Source organism: Boleophthalmus pectinirostris, unplaced genomic scaffold (assembly GCF_026225935.1).
Source record: "Boleophthalmus pectinirostris isolate CB_2022bp ecotype Guang Dong unplaced genomic scaffold, ASM2622593v1 HiC_scaffold_19, whole genome shotgun sequence".
NCBI lineage: Eukaryota > Metazoa > Chordata > Actinopteri > Gobiiformes > Gobiidae > Boleophthalmus > Boleophthalmus pectinirostris.
In genome coordinates this window covers 32535534-32557594 of record NW_026571140.1, presented here as the reverse complement: position 1 = coordinate 32557594, position 22061 = coordinate 32535534, and the positions used below count along the sequence as shown (strand labels likewise).

Genomic DNA, 22061 nt, shown 5'->3' with positions numbered 1-22061 from the left:
TTTGTATTTCAAAGTAATAGTAAAAGTTTATTGAACGTGACACTGGTAAAATTACGCAGGTGGATTTTGGTACATGTGGATCTGTTGTGCAGTAAGAGATGGGGTCATTTTACTCAGGGACTGGAGAAAGTATTTGTGTCTAACGTGAGAAGCCTCCATGTTTTCTTCCTGCAGAGCCAACAGCGCCGCCTAGAGGAAACACAAAGACATGTACGAAGACGAGTTGCAAATACCTGTAGTTTGAATTTAATTAGAGCAAGCAAATATATAAATACAACAGATATACTACAATAATTTGACCAGTAATTAAAAAAGCAAAATTAGAAACTTTAAAAAAGAGAAGAACCTAACAGAATGGTTTGAAAAGCAGATGCAGAAATCTCACCTCTTTGCAGAGATTTTCCAGATCTGCTCCAGAAAAGAAGTTTGTCTTTTGAGCCATTTCCTCCAAACAAACATCGTCAGCAACAGGCATCAACTTAGTGCACAGCTTCAGGATGGACAGACGGCTCTAGAAACACAAGGGGAAAAACTTATAACTCAGCAGGCTATAGCAATGAATGTCTTTAGTTTAGTTGACATATATATATATATATATATATATATATATATATATATATATATATTTTTTTTTTTTTTTATTAAATCCATCACCATTTGTTGTAACTATTATCCAAGCGAAAAATAGTAATAGTTTGGATTATAAAGGATATACGTGAACCAAAGCAGAAAGGAGTTAGGTGAAAATTTGAGAATGAATATGGAATTTATTCTGCATTTTTACATAAACTCAATTTATTAGTAGTGTCTTGTCAGTGCACTTTGGGTTAAATTCATACTTGGCTCATGAAGATAGTTTTGAGAGTGCTTCCGAATTCCATGTTCCATTTTAGTTGATTGAGCGATGCATAGGTCAAGTCTTTTGTCCAATAAAATTTTTTTTTGTTATTTTGATTGCAGCCCTACTCAGGTTCTACAGCCCAAGTGTCCAAGTGAGAGAATATTTAAAACCTACTTCCTGATCTGGTGGTGGGACGTAGATGATGTGGTCGAGTCGTCCTGGGCGCAGCAGAGCAGAGTCCAGGGCATCCGGGCGATTTGTGGCAGCAACAACCATCACCTCCGAGTTACACACCTCCACAAAGTCTGCCTGCAACACAGTAAAGCCAGAGCATATGTTGTAAAGGTGCACTATGGAACCTGTTCTGTCTCCGTGGAGATGTTAATTCAAGAGATAGTCTGATATTTGTACTTTTTAGAGTATCAGCGGGCATAAATCACCAACAGAGGACAATTTTGTTTTGGCCAACAAGCTGCTTAAATATGCATGATAAATATTTGCATAAAGCTTTGTTTGAACACTTAAGTCTAAAGAGAGTCTGCAACTGTGACTACACTGGACTCACCAAGGTTTGTACTAAAAGAAGGTTGTGGAAAAGTTTGTACAAAATTTTTATTTGATAATTTGAGAAAAAATACCTACATCATAGCTTTACATATCGGCAGAGCTTATCAGCTTATCAGAGCCATCGGTTCCTCTATATTCTAAACAATTGGCATCGCTCATGAAAGAAGGGAATATTGTTCGATCTCTAGTTCTTTCACTTGATTTATATAGCACATTTTATGAACTAAACCATGAAAACCATTAAAAACAAACAAATATGGTCCTGCAGACGTGGATGCCCAGTGCCAACTCACCCATTCACTATCAAGCCTTTTTAGACCAACACTCTCCCAGTAACACACACCTTCTGCTGGCTCTGCCCTCACACGTAGACCTAACATCAACACTATTACATTTTACTGATTATTATTCTGTGCTCAATATGAATTTATGAATTTCATGAACTGCACTAATTGTGCAAGTGACTGCAGTGCATTCTTTTCTGTAATGCATCTGTCTATCTGATGTTGGTGCGGCAATAAAATTTATCTTATCTTAGTACTAATAAACACATTTTATCTGAGAAAAACTGTTATCATCCATTAGTTGTAAAACTGCCCCATAACTTTCTATTGATACTTCGCAACTGATATCATCAACATTGTTGGGTGTGACGCATTTTGTTAAAAATCTAACACCTAAATAGGACCATGAACGCTCGTATTGATCACCAACTATTCCACACTATTGTACTAGTATATTTAAATGTTACCCAGCCCTAACCACAGGTCTGTGTAAGTCCATACCTGTTCATGTTGATGTCCGTGGTCCTCTCCCTCGGCCTGTAGTACTCGTTCACCTCTCCTCTCCTCCGTCTTTAGTCCAACTCCGTCCATCTCATTTAGGAGCACAGACAGGAGCCGAGTCTGGACCCCACTAGAGACCTCCCCACTCGACCGACAGCCAATCAGAGAGTCAATCTCATCCAGGAAGAGAACACAGGGGGCGCAGGAGCGGGCCTGACGAAACAACTATAACAAAAAACACAAGGTAAAAAACAACAAGCAGCATTAGGCTCTGAACAAACTAACACACTGAATTTTGTTTACATTTTAAGCTTTATTTCTTGTGATAAGCAAATGTGCCCTATGTAACTTTTATTGTTAAGGGTTCGCCATCTGATTTTATCTGTTTCGATGAAGATGTTACTACTTTAGCTGAAATCACATGCAGTTTGGAATTAAACATGTCTATCTCCATGGAGACAAGCAGGTAATGCCAAAAAGTCATGTTACAGGTCAGATCTGTGAAAAGATGACTCTATAAGTACCGTAATTTCTGGACTATTGAGCGCAATTGAATATAAGCCACATCAGTTAAATTTGAAAAGAAAATTGTACATACATAGGCCACACTTGCCTATAAGATGCACATGTCCACATCTTTGAGTGTTCACCCAGTCTTCAAGAACGTTTTCAAGTTCAGGCCATCTGCTTTTATTGCCTCTGAAAGCTTTTGTTGTCTTTTTGCTTTAAGTCATTTCGTCACGCTGCCGTCGCCAACATCTGACCATCAATTCACTGATGCCAAGCTCATGTGCAGAAGCTTTGTTTCCTTCTTCGACAGCCAAATCAATTGCCTTTAAGTTAAAAGCTGCATCATATGCATTTCTCTGTGTGTTTTCCATGAGCAGGGTGTGTGCATGAAGCGCAAACTAAATGTTCAAAACATATCAAACATCTTCCTTGGTGCATCATCTCTTTCACCTGTCTGTCTCGCTCTTGCACCCCCTGATGCAGGGTTCAAAGTGTGTGAAAAACGTAGCGTCTTGTAGTCCAGAAATTATGGTAAGTAAGAAAGATTTACTATTACTACTATTTATGATGATTATTATTTTGTCTTGTTTTACTTGTACCTGAGCCAGTGCCTTCTCCGAGTCCCCCACATAGGGGGAGTAGAGGTCAGCCCCGCTGACCGACAGAAAGGCCACATGGCTGGATGCAGCTGCAGCTCGGACCAGGGTGGTTTTGGCACATCCTGGAGGTCCGTATAGCAGCACCCCCGGGGGCGGGACAAACCCAGGCGGAGGAAAGCATCAGGGTACCGCAGCGGCCACTCTATACTCTACACAGGGGAAAGAATAGGAAGACAATAGCCAAGTAAGACAAGTTAAATATGAACATGGATGATAATGAACAATGTCAAAATATCTAAAAATTCAAATAATAAAAAAACATATTAGCAGGTAATTTCTTCAAAAAATTAACACCAATTCTAGATATTAAATAATAGATTAAGATCAACTAAAGATTCACTATGTAACTTTTCCATCACCTGCTTGTCTCTACGAATATGTTGTGTGATTTTGTGTGTTGTGTTGTGTTTTTTATGCTAATAAGCACTTGCAAAAAGTTTTATAATCCTGTACATTTTAAATCTCCGTTTTGAAGACAAATCTGTGTGTTTAAATTTTGGTGTGATTATGATGAAAAAGCCACTGATTGTGTGATACTGGGTTAAAATGCTTAATAGTTCCTTAGAACCATCTACATTTCATAACATGCTCATCTTTGTAATACCTGTCTGAGTTTGAGTTTGACGTCGTTCAGTCCTCCGATCTGGTCCCAGGACACCGGGGCGAAATCTGTCCGTCCCAAACTACTCCTGAGACATGAAGGACCCACTGTTTTTAAGGCCTCGGTGAAATGCTTCATACTCACAGCCTGTTCTCCTGAACCCTGCAAAGTCAGTGTGAAAAGACAACACTGTTTACTTGTAGGGACACTTACAGACAAGCTAAATGTCCAAAGTCCCAAATAAAAAAAACATTGTTTCTTGGGCTTTTTTTTCCACATCTGCTTTAATTAATTGAAAATTAATTGAAAATTAATTAAAGAGGGCATATATTGAAACATCCATGTTAAAACATGTTCTTTCATGTGGTGTTCCATCATCATTAGCTTTGTCAAAGTTGTATTTCGATTAATTAATGCATGTTTGAATAATCTTATTGTCATCTGTTGTACTTTCTGTTTTCACCAAACACAATCACCAAATATTTATTTGGTATTATATATGAAAAAAATACATAAAAATCTGTATGAAGGTTTGAACAGGAAGCCTAAACCCATTTCTATAAGTCATTTTAGATCAAAATTGTGGTTTTCAATAAGCACTGTGCTGCTTAGCTAAGGCTTTTTGCATGCTGTTGATTGGATTACTCTCCACCACCCCAACAGAAAAAAATTTAACTGATATATTCCAATCTACCTTGCCAATACACAGTGTTGTTTACCTTTGCCATTTCCCTTATGCTGTTCATGGCTGCCTCTCTGCACAGTGCGCTCAGGTCCGCCCCCACATAACCCGTGGTCCTCTGAGCGAGTTCCTCAGAATCCACAGAGGAACAAACTGGAATCTTCTCAAACAGAACGCTCAGAATCTGCCTCCTCTGCTTCAGCGTTGGAGCTCCAATAATCACCTGAGAAAAACATGTTAAAAATCTATTATTATTTACTATCTACTATCTGCTACTTTGTTGCATTCACGTTCATTATATAAAGAAATTATACCTCCAAAGAGTTACACTGTGTAACTAAGAAATAAAGAAACCATACTTTTGAAACATTCTCCATTCTCCAGACAGATGATTTTTATGTCACACTGTGGAATATTATAGCCAAAAGAACAACATTTTCATGGAAACAAGCAGGATGCGGTCCTCCTCCAGGCCAAATCTCAAGATATGTAGAGATGCAAGTCCAATCGCAGTTAGGACACATGTTTCAAAGTTTTTCAGTGCAATAAACATAACTAACACTTTTATTTTAGTCTATTTTTTGTACTTTCTGGGCCATTTTACAAATCTTAAATACTGCTTAATCCTCAAGTAATTAAATATATTTAATATAATGACTTTTTTTGACAGAGGCATTAGGACAGGGACACACTGCGTGCGTATTTTGTAATACGAAAGCATAAAAACTCCCCGTTTTGCCCGTTTGTAAACACTGACATGTGCAGTGTGTTCAGGGCCTTAGACTTTTTCTGCGTACACTACACAAGCAAAACCTGGATAGTACGTAATATAGACAACTACCTTTTAAAAACAGTATTTCCTGACTCATCCTTGTACCTCTCTGTCGAATCTCCCCGGTCGCCTCAGGGCTGGGTCCAGACTGTCCGGTCGGTTGGTTGCCGCAGCGATCAGAAAGCGATCTGATTGGTTCATCCCATCCATGAGAGTGAGGAGCTGTGCCACGAGCCGATTCTCTGCTGCTGTGGCTCCGGCTCTTTTGGGACACAGCGAGTCCAGTTCATCCAGAAACAAAATACAAGGACCCTCTTCAGACGCAGACCGAGCACTGTCAAAAACAGCACGAAGCTTCTCCTCGCTCTCACCCGGCCTCGTACCCACAATCTGGAAGAGACAGGAAATAAAATCATAGACAATATTTTGATTTATTTTTTTAAAGACAGTTACAACATAATAGAAAAAGTGTTTAATTAAAGACTATTGTGATTTACTGGCTTCTTCCTTTGTGATTAGGGATGTCCAGATGAACCATTTTCAATTACTGTGAATATTTGGTCCATGGTCGACAGACAGACAGACAGATACTTTATTAATCCAGAGGGAAATTCAAGAATGGGTAGGTTAACTGTAGCATATTTAGATAAATTTAGATACTCTGAGTAAAGTTTCTGCTCTGGTACTGGTCGGCATCAAGCATTGCCAAAAACTCAGAACTTTAGTATATGTGTCAGCATAGGAACTGAAAATTGGTACTGTATTGGTATTCTTCTCATATATAATTCTTTTATTGTCAATCATGTTTAAGTTTCTACCTCTGGCCCATGTACCACCACGAGGCTGGCTCCCACCTCCCGGACCACACTGCGGATAAGCTGAGTCTTTCCCACTCCAGGAGGCCCCACCAGCAGCACCCCTCTGGGACAGGATAGGCCCAAAGTGTCCAGGGTCTGTGGATAAACCAACGGCAACTGAAGCATCTCCTTTAGAGACAACCGCACCTGAAAAATAAAAAAGTCAATACTGTTTTCAAATGTAACAGTAAGTTTATCTTTATTAGTGCAGGCAGTATAATTGAGTCCACATTTTTACAGTTTTGCTAATTATTATGAATTTGAACAACTCAAATGAACCATCAAATATAGATAATAACAAGTTTCATATTTACATAACAAAATACTGACCTCATCCAGACCACCCAAAGTAACAATGTTGTTTTGCTGCTGGACTCCTCCCTTGAAAAATCTGAGCGTCTTGATGCTTAAAATCTCCACTCCAGTTTTAGATGTTACAAGTCCACAGTTTTCTGAATCTGGATTGACTTCTTCAATAACGGTGTATTTAATGTCTGTCCCATAATCTCCCAGATTAATCACATGGTCCTTATGTACATATACTCCTTTAAGCATGTCTTTTACTAGTTCATGAATAACACGTGGAGGAGTATTGCGTTTAAAATCAGAACTTTGGACCACTACTGTGATTTTGATGCCTTTAAGCTTAGAACATTGCACTGGCGAAATCTGGTTCACATTTATGTGTGAAGAGGTAGAAGGATGAAACACTAGATTTCGTGAGCAGGATTTTGGGTCCATTTGAATAAAGCCTTCTGCACAATCAGGGCGGGGCCATGCTGTGCAGAGAAAGCTAGATCCAGATACAGAGACCAGCAAAGGGGAGCCCAAATTTATACCCAGAGTCGACATCAGTCCTGGGCCCAATCTGCAGCGCTGAGACCCCCTGTCACATGGCTCCACAGGCAATAGGTGCAATGAGTCCATAGTCATGATGTTACACTAGAATATAAAAGACACAAGTTAAATGCACTTTCAAAATAGTACAGCTGCAAGAGTTAACTGGAATAAAGTGCTCTCAGTGCCTTAAAGATGGAAGAGATATAAAGATATAAAATGTGACCATTTATCATTTTACCAGTAACCATGACCAGCTGACTAATAGTAATCAGATTTTTAAACTGTACTGTACAGAAAAAAAAAAGCAAAAATAACTTTCAAAAGAGTAGACTGGTTGGCTACCAAGATAGTTATTAGGTGCAGCCCTATAAAATAAGCATACAATATTTATAGACCACCTGAATTGAAAGTGCTGCAAAATGACATGCTATGACAATGCAATAACAAAAAATCACTACTGAACAACTGATATCTTTTTTTTCTGATAAAAATTGAATGGCATGACACAGTACGTCCCGCTGTCAGTATTTTTTTTTAAAAACAGGACCCATACCTAAAATAACTTCAGTAATAATTCCTCATGATTTAGAACAGTATTTTTCAACGTAACTACTTTCAATATTGACTTATTATGCATTTGATTTTTATTTTATGTAGGCTTTATGCTTTCCACAAAGCACTTTGCTGGGTTTAACAACTTCACATTTTGATTATTGCAAGAAAAACTAACAACTAAGGCAGTTCAACCTTATTTATGCAAAGTTAGTTACACCACATGCATGAGAATGAGAATAGCATAACTTGTATAGCTAATGGTTATAAAACTGTGGTCTCCCCCAAATTGATGGCACTTCTAACCTTAAAAGTGAATCGATGACTTGCTAACTTCAAGCAGCAGAGTTTAAAGACTTATTCGTGCAATGGCATGATTAAATTTCGAGACTGAACGCGCCAAGGCGAATGTTTACAAAAATCCATGCGGCTTGTGTTGAGGAGGTTGGCCAAACACTATTATTTCCGGGAGCACGTAAACCGCAATATCCGCTCATAAAATAAAATGTGATTAAATATTAAGAACAAAAAATATATATATTTTTTTAATCAACAAAAGGATACACGTTTCTATGAAAATGTGTTATAATATAGCATTTATTAGGGAAATGGGTAATGTAAAATCTAGTAACTCCGGGTAAAATTTTGGTCGTTTTACTGGTTCATTGCTGCCATCTTGTGGTCAAAGTTGAACATTAAAAATCCTGATGTTTTCTGAAAATAGTGAAAGTGAAAGATGTAAGAAAGCATTATACTGATTATGCACAGTATTTCATGATTCACTGGACTTCAGAACTAAACAAAAGGATATTAGCATTAGTATTTTCCTGTGATACATTGAAATTATTAATATATTGAGCCGTATTATTAAAAATATTACCAGCCAGAGTCAAGTAATATTAAAATTGTATCCGTTTGGACGTCAAATATGGACATATTCTGACGTTTGCATTACATGATCTATTGATTATTGACTGGAGCAATGCATATTTGCGGTGGCATATTTTCCACTGCCGGAGTCTAGACCGACTTGTCATAATTGGTTTACTGTGTGCGAACTGTCACAAACGTCTGGACTGTCCTCTTCCCAAAGGATTCTACATCCAGGTGGTCAGCCGGTCCGTCACGTGGTTCCCAAATCTCCACAAATAGCGCAGCGGCTGAGATATCAAACTGCGGAAGGCCCTGTTTGCGCTTTTCTTTCCAGCGGGTTCTGCGCACTGACTACACCGGGCTGAGCAGGCGGTGTCTCCGGTGACCTACTGCTGCAGACGGGGATAGTGCTCCGTTAATCTGCGCTGTCTCGACGCACAAAGGCAAGTCTGTAGATAAGACAGCGAGCTGCAGCCATAGCTCTCGGTTAAGTGCATTACCACCGTGCAACGTGAAGTCAAGGGCACATGGCGCCTTCCAATGAACAAATGAATGACAAACGCTCCTTGTTGTTGCATCCCGGGTCATTGCGCCACACGAACCGGGTTTGTTTATGCAATATTCAGAAATGCGCGCGTTTACATGAAAGCACAAAATGTACCCATGTACTGAAACATATGAATACAGCACTATATATGGGAGAATCTAGACGCCACGTCAAGGGTAGCTTCTGCTTTGTGCAGCTCCAATGGCTCCAGAAGCATTTGCACTCAACATTTGTGATCATGAGTCATGTGAGACATTTTTGCTAACTACAGTCGTTTGTGTTGTAGCGGCTTCTCCCTGTGACCTGATTGTGTTTTACGTGTGTACAGTGGTACACACTTCTGGTCCTCTATTAACCAAATGAATGTAATTTAGTGCCCGTGAATGGTGATTTCTGTCATAGCTACACATATAAAGAGAAATGAATTCAATACAAAAGCGAAACAGAAACCGAAATTTCTCAGTGGTAGAGGTTTTGTTCAGTCTAATCTGTGCACACAGTTTGTTGTGTCCTTGAGTTAGACAATTCACCCACTTTGTACTGAATACTGTGTGAGTGAATGTTGGGAACTGCCTCCAGGGCAGCTGTGACTACAAAAGTAGCTACCAGGTTCAACCGTTACCTGTTCCAAGATTTTGTGAGTGAATGAATAATGCATGAAGCTTTAATATGATCAGCAATATGCATATATTTTAGAAAATAGCTTAAATTTCCAGTTGCCTTATTGTGGAACTGATATTTTGCTTTGCTTTCATTTCCATTGTTAAGGTCATTATGCCCTTTCAGACGAGAGCATTTTACAATATTGCAATAATGTTATCCTTTACTCAGTAAAATTATGTAGACTATATTGTCAGTAAACTCATTAATCTTTTAGAGCTACATATATTCACTTTTAAGACACAGGGCAATTCATCTTTATCTGCTGTGCCCTCATTCATTCAGATTATCAGAGCTCTTTAGTCCCTCCACACACTGAGTTGGCACTGCTCCCTGCTCCCTCATAACTCTCCCAAGTCTCGCGAACAAATCACCCGGCTGTAACCAACCCCAGCCTGAGCCCCGGCCTTGTGCTCCTGAGAGTGAGAGTGTCCTGTAGATCTGAAATGTCACCGTGTTAGTGGGCCTCTCGTAGTTTAGGATGTAATGCAGAAGTAGTGGAGTCCACATAACCTCCTGCTAAGTTTTTTATTTTGCTTTTAATCCAGAGGCTTTGGGAGGAGCCGCCATGTCCACCCTTCTGCGCTGTGTCTCCTCTTCGGCCGTGCTTATCCAACGTGGGGCCAGAGTGAAACTTCCCACCAGGAGACAGTTCAGGACCTTTCCGGTTTTATGGGACCAAAGCGCCTCCAAAGGTAAGATTCATGTCATAGCTTGCATTGCTCGCTTTTTCCCATAGAGGACACCTTGCCATATGTGAGATTTGAACTAGATAATCTTAAGGTCATTTTGTTTTCATTCAAGGACATGAATTACCAGGTCATGTTGACATTTTAAACAGTTTGTCTTGGGTTGGTTAAAATGGTTACCGAAATAGAAAGTGTTTGACCCACTGAGTAGTTAACATGAGGGAGGTCAGATAGAGGTGACTGTCATGGAAAGGCTCGTACACCGCTCCTTGAAATTTCTAGTGAGTCTCAACATGTGGTGTGCGTACATTTAGAGCATGGGAGATTTTTGCAGTTAAAAGTCCAGATTTTGTTTTGAGAGTTTAGTTTAGTTTAGTTTTGGTTGTTTGACTACTTTTCAAGCTAATGCCAAGTCTTTGCTTTTGACCCAGTTTATGTCTAGTTTACTTTAAAGCCACAGTGTGTAACTTTTTAGTTCCAAAATAGACAAAAAATAAAGGCATGTTTTATCCAAGCAAAATGAAAAGTATAATTAAAACATGCATCCTTATTCTGATCTTTTATATGTCATTTACAAATCTCTCGAGTGAATGAGCTGCACGTGGGTGACCCTGTTTTAAGGAACTTGTACAGTACATTAAAATATGACCCTTTTTCCCATAAGCTTGGTTTAAAATCATATTTTAACTGAGCTTAGACCTGGTTTTGGGGTTAAAACTTAATTCATGTTTTAATACTGTTTTATAGCCCAATATATCCAGAGATGGTGCTTCATTTACAAAGTTTGTCAAGACTTTTGTATCTTTTTTTTACATTTTTGAGCAAGCTGTGGCCTTGTCAAAACAGTAAAAATGCCATCTACAGTCTAAAGTCCAGTATTGACTTAAAGGTGCACTATAACTTTTCTGGTGTGATGTTTATTGCTTGGAATTGTTCAAAATATGACATTTAACTTCTCTTGCATTTATTTAATGACTTTTTTAATACAAAAACATCATGGAAAAACAAAATTCTCACTGTGAGCAGGGTCGCATCTCCACAGACCTGACCTGTAACTTGACCTGGTGACGTCTCCTGCTCGTGTCCATAGGGACAGATATGTTTTGATGTAATGCCATACTGTGGAACATTCTAAATCATGTCATCTCCATGGAGACAAGCACATGGCAGACCCTTCACCCGAAAAGTGACGTAATGAACCTTTTAAAGCATGACAGCACACTTGTACACACAGTATTATGAAATGGAAAACTGATTGCAGCCAACTCCAAAGAAGTTTTTTATAACTTTCAGTCATTCAAAGTTTCCTCTGTGTGTCTCTGTGTGAGAGAGCCCCCTTTGTGAGCTTGGCTCTGGTCCAATCACCTGCTAAAGCCGTCTCCATGACAGCGAGGTCACCGCGCCGCGTTTGGACAGAAATGTGAAACCTGATCCAGTCCCATGTTTCACAGCCCAGTCTGCACATGCACAGCCCAGAGACACTGTCAAGTACTCGTGGGATCATCTGACTGAATGACAATTATTTTTTTATACATTATATTCTTTTACATGGTCTTGGTCTTGGGGCTGAATAATTCATTTTATTTAAAATTTTTGTTTGTAATAAAAATTGGAATTTATTCTGAAATCCATATTTAAGTAATATTGCACAGTTTAGACATCAGTCAAAATCACTGTGTGATTCTAGTCTTAGTTTAGCTTCATATTTCAAACTGACCATTAAAACTGCAAGTTTCTATTACTCTAAATCAGGGGTCTCCAACCTGTAGCTCCACTTCCTTCCAAGTACCTCACCAATGGATTTCAGAATTAAACCATTGTGCTGAATAACAAAAATGTGGTTAATTACATGCCTATTACCATTGTAAATGTATCGTTTTGAAGTCCAGCTTTGTGCACATTAATGGACAATATTTAGTTCTTATAGGCACCTAACTGTACCCAAAGTCTTACCCTCTTTCTTATGATCGTCTGAATTTCTTGCTGCTGTTAAAATTAATAACTTTCTGGCATTTTTGTTTTGTAAAGGTAGGTAGATGGATTTTTTGTAATTATTTCCCACCCCTAAATTATGGCATAGACTAAGCTTTGCCAAATAATGTGATTCAAATAATTAAAACATCTGATGCTTTCTCTTGATTTAGTTTTACCTGCTTTAAATGTGGACACTGATACTAATAAGCAAACTGTTTACATTTGTGGGGCCGAAATAGCCACTTCAAAGGAAAAAACAGGCCACAACAAAACTGCTTTGCTCAGTAATGCAAACAAACTGGCCCATGTGTAAACATACAAGAGTCATTTTCTACTGGTCCAACACTGGTCCAAATAAAGAAGTGACTGAACAACCGTTGGGAGCAGAGCCATTGGCCTGATACCAACAGATCAATACTGACCCACATTTGTACACAACTATGAAGTCTGCCAGGCTCTACCCTTTGACACAAAACAGAAGAAGCTGTTGGCACTGATGGCACATTTCTAATAAAATTGCAAAGGTAATACTGAAATCTGAAATGTGTCAAAGGACTCTATAATTAGCTGAAGTACTGATTCAAATATATTAAACTATTATCAACAAATTACTGAGCCTGTACTGTGACTTTTTTATGTAAAATAGATGGTCTTAAATATAAAAATGTAATGTACAATGACGTTGAGTGGTTACAATTTCTTGATTTAAGCAACAAATAACATGATCTACCCCACTTTTCAGGACATCAGTTGTATAAAGAATGATCATATTTAAGAGGGGGGGACTTGTAGTTGTGGATGGCATGAAAAAAAAATAAATAAATGAAAGAAAATTGAGAAATTCGATACAATGCAATCTAATTCTGTGTTTCCTGCAGGTGTCCCATACAAAGACCTGGTGGTGGGCGTGCCGAAGGAGACCCTGCAGAATGAGCGGCGAGTGGCTCTCTCCCCCGCCGGGGTCCAGGCTTTGGTCAAACAGGGGTTCCAGGTCCAGGTGGAGTCTGGAGCTGGAGAGGCCTCCCAGTTTTCAGATCAACAATACAAAGACGCCGGGGCAACCATCACTGACGTCACTGGGGCTCTGGGGTCTGACTTGGTCCTCAAGGTGGGTCTGAGCAGCGAATCTTAGACTTGGACAAACTTTATTGATCCACAAGGGAAATATAATATACATAATTAATATACAATATAATATAGCAAAGAGAAAAATGTATAAATGGTAATAATACATTCAAAATAAGTAGCAAACATGGGAAGAGACTGGTGTCAAATCAGAATCAAAGGAGAGCGTGGTTTTAGGTGAAGTGCAATTAAATTTTTTAGTAAAATGGGGAAACAAATCCATAGACTGTATATAAATGGACATAGTTAACCTGTTAGACTTTACATTTTCATAAATTGTCAAACCCTCTCTCTGTAACTCCTGAAGTGAGACGTGTCATTTTGGTCTTACAATGTTCGTATTAACACACTCTACATGATCCTGGTGTTTTTTATTTCATTTTTTGTCCATAAATCAAGATATGAACAATTACAACAAATCAGGCATTCAGGAGTAATTATTAAATTTTATTACTTTTATTTACTTTTATTCTGTCATGTAGGTCAAGGTTAAAGAGAGAGTTCCCAGTCTTATCTTGTGAATGAGTCTGTCTACTTCCTCCTTTTGGTTTGAAAATTGGGTAATACATCTTAAGTCAGCATATTGTTTTAACTCAACTAATCCGCTAATAAGATGAGGTTAGTTTGCACACAATGGGGAAAGTTCAACATTGCAACACAAAGAACAGTAAGAGAATAGAAATAGGATTCAAATCAAGATAAATGGCTATTCGAAAATAAAATTAAGGCCCATTTTACACCATTTTCTGCTCTGTTATAATGATGTTTCGTTATCACAAACATACGCAGTGTTGTAAATTCACTAAATATAAATTTTTCAGTAACTATTTTAGTTGTGGCATTCCTGGGCAGCTCAGGGATCCGTGGGAGCACCGTGGTCACTCTGTTACTTCTGGCCTAAATGTTGTAACTTTATTTAATTTCCTTTTAACCTATAAATCCTATGATAGAGATTACCAGATGAAAGGAAAGGATGGATAGAGATTACCAGATTAAAGAATAGATTACCAACCAGACAGATGCAAGATAAAGCTCCTCAGATCTATTCAAGGATCCGTCTTCGCTCTCTGACCAGAGTAACTACTGTTTTGGATGAAGAGTCCCAGTACATCATTATAGTCTTAAACATGTGTGAATGAAACAAAACACAATTCTGGGTATTTGAGATGGTTAAGACATAAACCCTGCGTATTAAGGCTGAAAATACCTCTGTTTTTAAACTTTATTCATCTTCACTGGAATCGTCTGGATTATTTCAGCCTTTTAGTTGTACAGAACAAAAGGTAAAAGGCAGCTGTTAATTTAAAGTATATAACATCGAAGCTCAAAATGCTCTGTTTCATCTTGTAGAGCTGTAGACAGACTAATACTAAAGGGTTAATCAAACATGTGTGAATGAAACAAAACAGCACTCTTGAGTATGTTTTTGAGAAGGTAACAACAACATAACATGCCTTAAAGCTCACAAAAGTAAATTTTGAACAATGCTGTGCAAGTATAATACAGTAAAAATATACAATGGAAGAAAAATAGACAAACTATTAAAATAATCATTAGACCCTGCAATTGTAGTAATATTTCAGAATGACTTAAGACACTGATCAGGTGGTGCTACTGGTGATTTTAGTGTTGATTCGTCTCCTTTCCTCTCTGTAGGTGCGCGCTCCCACTCTGACGGAGGTGGACCTGCTGAAGCCCAAATCGACTCTGGTCAGTTTCATTTATCCGGCCCAGAACCCGGAGCTCATGTCCAAACTGTCGGAGCGTCAGAGCACAGTGTTGGCCATGGACCAGGTTCCCCGCGTAACCATCGCTCAGGGATACGACGCACTCAGCTCCATGGCAAACATCGCCGGGTAAGGTTTATGTAGAGGCCAAGTATATATGATGGATATTTTATTGAAGGAAAGTCGGTATAATAAAATGTAGTATAAGGTAAATATGTGTGTCATGTTAGTTTAAGTTTAGTTTTTACCTGACAGAAAAATTAACAGAGACCTTAAACATAAAAAATAGAGGTTCCACACTAAATTTGTAGTGTAGTGTCACGATTCTCTAAAACTTCTACTGACACAACGATCAGATACTGATGTTTTCTATCGCACTGATACTAAAACATTTGCTGGATTGGATATCTGGTTGCAAATACTGGTTCAGTCGATATTCTGGTTGGGTATAAACTGATAACATAAAACTATTTACTGGTCAAACTCACACAGAAACTCTCCTAATGTTTGAACTTTTATTTGCACAAAGTTATTCTGTAATCAGTTAAGATCAAAAGCGGCTACATTACACATTTGGATCAGTTTTGTATCACTTTATTTTAGTTTTATGGATTGATTATTTTTACATAACGTTGAACACTTTGATTTTTAATTTAACACATTTTTTTCACAATACAATGAAACACATAATAGTTTATTAAATATTATCATGTGATATTATACTTCTGTTTCATAAAGTACAACAAAGACCATTCTAAAAGTATTCAGAAAAGTTCTTATCTTTTATATTTGCAAAGCAGTATCTAGTTTCAATATTAGTTTTAGTATCAGTGTATTATTTTTGTATATTTCAAATGGTCTTTTATGGTCTATAATGGCAAAGCTTCAGATTATCTTAAAACAAGACTCCAATTGGAGGAGTTTGTTGGGAAAAGTAGCCTGCATGTGTCTGTGTCTGAGCATGAAGCTTTATTAGCCAGAGTTACTCAATCAGAATATAGCCCATCTCTTCAGGCTCATTTTGTACCAATTCTAACCCTCTGTCTTTACACAGGTACAAGGCTGTGGTGTTGGCCGCTAACCATTTTGGGAGGTTTTTCACTGGACAAATCACTGCAGCTGGAAAAGTCCCTCCAGCAAAGGCAAGAAAATCTACAATCTTGAGTCATGTTGTATCATGTCATTCATTTATTTGATTGGGACAGAGAATGTTAATGGTCTAAAGCTATGTTCAGACTGCAGCCTGAAGTGAACCGAGTCCTTTTTTTTTTTTCACCCCTATGCGACCTGTATCTGATCTTTTAATGACAGTCTGAACTGATTTTTTTTTTTTTTTTTTTAAATGCAACCCAGGTCCACTTGGATATGTGCTCCTAAAACCAATACACATCTGATCTTTTTGACATATGACTTCAGTCTGAACAGCCAGGTCACATTCATCCGATCTACACGTCACAAATGTACACAAATGTTGTTCTCGTCATATGAAAATTGTCTCTGAACTCCCTATCAGTGAAGCAGTGAAGCACATCGCAATCCTAGCGCTCTCTGCTGCGACTCTGCACCAACACGTTTCTTTCTACGGACGTTACTGTCACTGGCCCACAAAACGGCATGGCCAAAAACCTCATCCTTCTCAATCTCCTTAGAACAAATACGCTGTACATGTTCTGGCTCCAGTAGGACAGGAACTTTAAAATCGCCACGTACTCATCAGCTTGCTTCCATGTTTGGGTAACTTCCATAAACATTGAGTACTCTCTATGTGTGATGTTGCCGTGTCCTCCAATGCACATGAGAGACACTTTTGGGGCATTTAAAGTTTACACTGGAGATCACATACAAGTTGCATTTAACTGAAAATGTAAACAACCTCGCAAAGAAACTTGGATTTCACAAAAAAAATCTGAATTGAGCATTAAGCCCTGCAGTCTGAACATAGCCTAAGACCCACTTTTTTCAGATTACTTTATAATGATTTGACTCAGACTAAAATGCGTTTATTTCTTGAACCCAGGTGTTGGTCATTGGCGGTGGAGTCGCAGGTTTGGCAGCAGCAGGAGCAGCTAAATCCATGGGAGCCATCGTCAGAGGATTTGACACAAGGTACTTTTTAATTGAACAGAAAATCACATCAAAACATACTTTAGGCCTTTTGTAATTAAATATGCACTAAGATAACTTTTCTGGTGAAGAGTCTGTTTTTTTGTGTGTGTGTGTGTATATATATATATATATGTTTAGAGATTTAGTGGGAAGTTCTCCTCAACAATATACAAAAATCAGTTTCACCCTCTGGATATTTTTCCTCTTTTCATATTTTTTAAAACCGTTATCTACCTGACATTTGAAGATAATTTTGAAATCATAGCTGTATTGTCCTTGTTCAGACCTGCAGCACTGGAGCAGTTTAAGTCGTTTGGGGCGGAGCCTCTGGAGGTGGACATCAAGGAGTCTGGTGAAGGGGTCGGAGGTTACGCCAAAGAGATGTCCAAGGAGTTCATCGAGGCAGAGATGGCCCTTTTCGCCAAACAGTGTAAAGAGGTCGACATCCTCATCAGCACTGCTCTCATCCCAGGTCTGTTTCCTCTCTGTTTGAAGACTACATTTGATAAAATTTTGTAATTAAGTCAATCTCTGAATTTAAAATGTGGGTATGCAACTTCATTCTTGTAAAGGAAACATTTAAGGGGGGCCGGAGTGGCTCTAATGTGTATTGTAGTTCTGCCCACCCTCCTTTTCTTGGTATGAATGTGGTGCGTGAGTGTCTAGGCTGCAATAACACATTTTAGTTTGATATTGCAAAGTAAATATAGACGATAAACGATAATATTGAAACTAATTTTATGTCAGTGCAATAACCCAAGAGCCGATTTATACCACAAACTATTCTAAATCTACAATGTTGTTAAAAAAAAACATGAGCTGCAGTAAATAAACATCACAATGAAACACTGTAATACTTAGTTTGCGTCTGTAATGAGTTAATTCAACATTTTAAGCTCAAATCTTACCACACAACTCAAAAATAACTAAACATCTCCTGGTAGTGCAAAGAAAACGTACACTCAATACTGACCCCAAGATATATTGATCCAGCTTTCATTTATTGAACAATAAGTCGATATAGTAATATGGTTAATGATTTAGTGAGGGACAGAGGTAGCAGATCTGGCACTATAAGCATTTCACGCTTGTTAGTCTTCCCCAGGCAGCTATGGCTATGAGTGAGAATGAAATATATTGTGGTTTGAATTGTAAAGCAAATTTGATTATCTAGAAAAGCACTATAATGCACCACCCTTATATAATTACTAGCTAAGTGTCAAAGGTTTATGAGAGCTAGAACTAGAACGTACTTTTATAGTCCAGGGGTAATTCTTTGGATCACACGTGCCATATTTTAACATTTGTGGCATCAGTAAAGGTTAAAGATTAAGCCGCTCTTGACAGGTTAGATGACTAATATAATCTCCAACGTTTTAGTAAAATTAAAGATTTGGACATTTTTTTAGGGTAAAATGTACTTCTTGGTTGGTTTCATGTGCAAGTTGTGTCAAACTTTTGGACAGAATTCTCAAGTTATCAATACCTGTAATTTTTAACTTTTCTTCACCAATTTCTTCTTGACTGGTGTAAAACTATAATTCGTATTTACAGCAGGTATTACCAACCAATTCACTTTAATAAATGATGATTTAATTTTAAAAGTCATTGATTTTCTACTTCCATAGATATTGTATTCTATTTTTCACTGCATAGACTGAAGTGCACTGATCTATTATTTCAACAATGGAAAAAGTGTTGTCGAAAGTGTATTACTAGCAGAAGTTGGTACCAGTGTTGCTTGTGTGTTTTTGTTCAGGTAAACGTGCTCCGATCCTGATCAAGAAGGAGTTTGTGGAGTCGATGAAGGACGGGTCTGTGGTGGTGGATCTGGCCGCTGAAGCTGGAGGAAACATCGAGACAACTAAACCAGGAGAGCTTCACGTTCATAAGGTAAAAACTATGACAATTTCACACTTAATTTTTTACTTATAACTTGGGCTGCTTGAGTTTGGAAAAAATGCTACTTTTAAACATAATAGAAATAAGATAAAATTTACTCTTGTGAGCTTTAATCCATGTTACAATGCTGTTGTGTCATAAAACATACAAATTTATTATTCGTCATCTCCAAAGTACAGTATTGGTACATCTCCAGAGTTTAAAATGCTCTATTCCACCTTGTGATGTCATGAAGCAGTATTTTTCAAGTTAGCAGCTGCCTTTTTGTTGAGTAGAGATTGGAAATTCCAGTGCTGAACTCTGGGCATGTTTGTGATTAGGAAACATTATAACATGGATCAGAAAATGGCGTAACATGGGCCCTTTAAATGGTTCCAGGTCTGAAATATGACAATGAACAAGAATGACATGAATTTCAGAACATGTTTGTAGAGGTCTAAACTACAGATGCAAGACAAAATATATTGTTTTCTCTTATCTAAATAATTGTAGCTTTTGTGATTTGAATCTTCATTTCAAATTGCGTCTTTGATTTATTCGTGAAATATTGTGCTACCTTAATTGTAACAAGTTATGCTTTCTGTGTCATTGCTCTGTCTGGAATGTTCCACAGTATGACATTAAACAGCTCTACCTTACATTTATTCAATTAGGTGGTTTTATAGCTCAAAAATACCTAGAAAAACAGGCATTCTAACACCGAGCAGGGTTGCCTCTCCACAGAGCTGACTTTTAACTTGGTCTGGTTTGGTCTCCTTCAAGATGGAAAGGTTCTCCATGGAGAAAAGCATTTTATGGACCCTCTACCAGAAAAGTTATACAATACACCTTTTTAAATTCAGTAGTAGTTGTAGTTTGGTCACTTGATGTTCATTTTATTTTAGTAATCAAATTAACTGTTATGCACTTTTGGACCTTGATCTTGACTCAGTAAAAACAAGTTCTTGGAAAGTTTTAACAGTTACACAAGTAACATTATTGCCAAAAAAAAAGTATGGGGAAATGAGTAGTAGTTGGGTCCCACAAAAGTTACAAAGTTTATTTTATTTTGAAGAGGACTGGGGGTAGAAAGCACTTGCTACTTGGGTGGATGTTTTTGTTTGTTTGTTTGTTTTTTGTTTTTTTTTTGCAACTCCCAAACGACGAACTGTAATTTTTCTGGTTAGGGGTCCACCTGCCTCCATGTTCCACAGTATTTCATGAAATTTATCTTGCTTTAATTAATTAAAGGTGTTTCTACTTTATAAAAACACCCTGGAAAATGCCATTCTTACTGTGAGTGGGGGGGTCAGCTCTCCACAGATCTGACCTGACAGATCTGACAGAAAATTACATCTGTTTGGTTCCATGGTAAGAGAGAAGTTTAATGTAATATTATCCCCATGGAGACAAGCAAATGACAGACCCTCCACCAGAACAGTTACAGAGTACACCTTTTTAAAAGCAAAGAAAGCAAAAAACTTCCACACTGGTGACCGTGACATGATGAGTTTAATTGAAAAGCTGAAGTAAACAATATAAAATATGTATACTCTTCTCAAATTTTATCCTGTTTTAACTTTCAGGGAGTGACCCACATTGGCTACACAGACCTGCCCAGTCGGATGGCAACTCAGGCCAGCACTTTGTATTCCAACAACGTCCTGAAGCTGCTCAAAGCCATCAGCCCCGACAAAGAAGTGTTCCACTATGTGCCCCAGGAGGAGTTTGACTACGGCACCATCGACCACGTCATCAGGGGCACGCTCGTCATGAAGGTGAGAGATGGTTATAAGTCAGTGTTTACAGGTACACCAAACATCTGATCATTATCTGACTTCTAAAGTTATCAGATTATTGAAATGCCATGCAAACACTTACATCTGATGTATCGCAATCAAAGAAATCTCATTACTCACAAGACAAATTATGCAAAAAAGGTCTAACATTTCCTTTTCATTTTTGTTTCATTTGTTTAAGTACTAAAGTATAATAACATGGTGTCTTTAATTCAGATGTTATTTATCGATCAGGTCGATTGCTTTAGGCTTGTGTGCACTAATATGTACCTTTTATGGTTTAAAGGAATTGAGTTTTTTTTTTTTGTTTTTTTTTTTTTTGCAAAAATAACCTCCATTTGTATTGAAAAGAAAAAAACAGATTTAACAATCTTCTACCCACAAGAAACAAACAGTGTAGTTTAGGGGATTTGCTCAAAGGATGCAATGTTTTTATTTCACAAATTGTCAAGCAGCTTTTTTTAAAGCTAAATGTAAATTGTAAACCTGCATTTATTTTTTGTAAATTAACTCTTCTATTATTGATCCACCAATCAGAGCAGTTGCTTGCAGTTAAAGTATCTTTCTATGAATCTCTACTGACCGCCAGAAGGTGATGCTGAGACGCTGAATGTTCCCTGCACGTGTGAGGAAAATCATTGCTTTCAGCACTGCCCTCTGGTGGTCACTAGCAATGTTCCAAATAAATCCTGGTACTTTTCTCACTATCTCGCATTTTGTTTTTTGTCCACAGGAGGGCCAAAATGTTCCCTGCTCCTCTGCCTAAGACGGCTCCTCCGGCTCCGGTCAAACAGAAAAGTGTGGCTGAGATCGAGGCTGAAAAAGCTGCTTCAGTTTCTCCCTTCAACAAAACTCTGACCTCTGCCGGCGTCTACACGGCAGGTCAGGCTCCAACAACTGTCTACACAAAAAAAATACACTTGCATTATTTTGTAATATAAACAATTACATGTATGCAGTTTTTTGAGGAAAAGTTCATTTAAATACCCAAACTGTAAAATAACTATCCAGCAA

At 38.0% G+C, this 22061-nt stretch overlaps 2 protein-coding genes across 2 annotated transcripts in view; one reads left to right on the top strand and one right to left on the bottom strand.

Moving 5' to 3' along the window:
• spata5l1 (spermatogenesis associated 5-like 1) lies at window positions 1–8109 on the bottom strand. Its single transcript, XM_020938951.2, is given in 12 exon segments — window positions 1–189; window positions 386–511; window positions 1016–1150; window positions 2194–2418; window positions 3303–3445; window positions 3448–3511; window positions 3967–4125; window positions 4683–4868; window positions 5523–5807; window positions 6236–6421; window positions 6605–7216; window positions 7973–8109. Coding segments are annotated over 11 exon segments (2250 nt in total). The 5' UTR covers window positions 7208–7216; window positions 7973–8109; the 3' UTR covers window positions 1–51.
• A 378-nt stretch (window positions 8110–8487) lies between these two features.
• The window catches only part of LOC110172857 (NAD(P) transhydrogenase, mitochondrial-like), a 34298-nt gene continuing 20724 nt past the window's right edge, over window positions 8488–22061 (top strand). The window contains exons 1-10 of the mRNA XM_055154829.1: window positions 8488–8982; window positions 10295–10441; window positions 13288–13517; window positions 15191–15390; window positions 16316–16403; window positions 17279–17367; window positions 17652–17839; window positions 19127–19260; window positions 20835–21043; window positions 21784–21929. Coding sequence (XP_055010804.1) covers window positions 10315–10441; window positions 13288–13517; window positions 15191–15390; window positions 16316–16403; window positions 17279–17367; window positions 17652–17839; window positions 19127–19260; window positions 20835–21043; window positions 21784–21929 — 1411 coding nt within the window. The 5' untranslated portion in view covers window positions 8488–8982; window positions 10295–10314. The remainder of the gene's footprint in view (window positions 8983–10294; window positions 10442–13287; window positions 13518–15190; window positions 15391–16315; window positions 16404–17278; window positions 17368–17651; window positions 17840–19126; window positions 19261–20834; window positions 21044–21783; window positions 21930–22061) is intronic.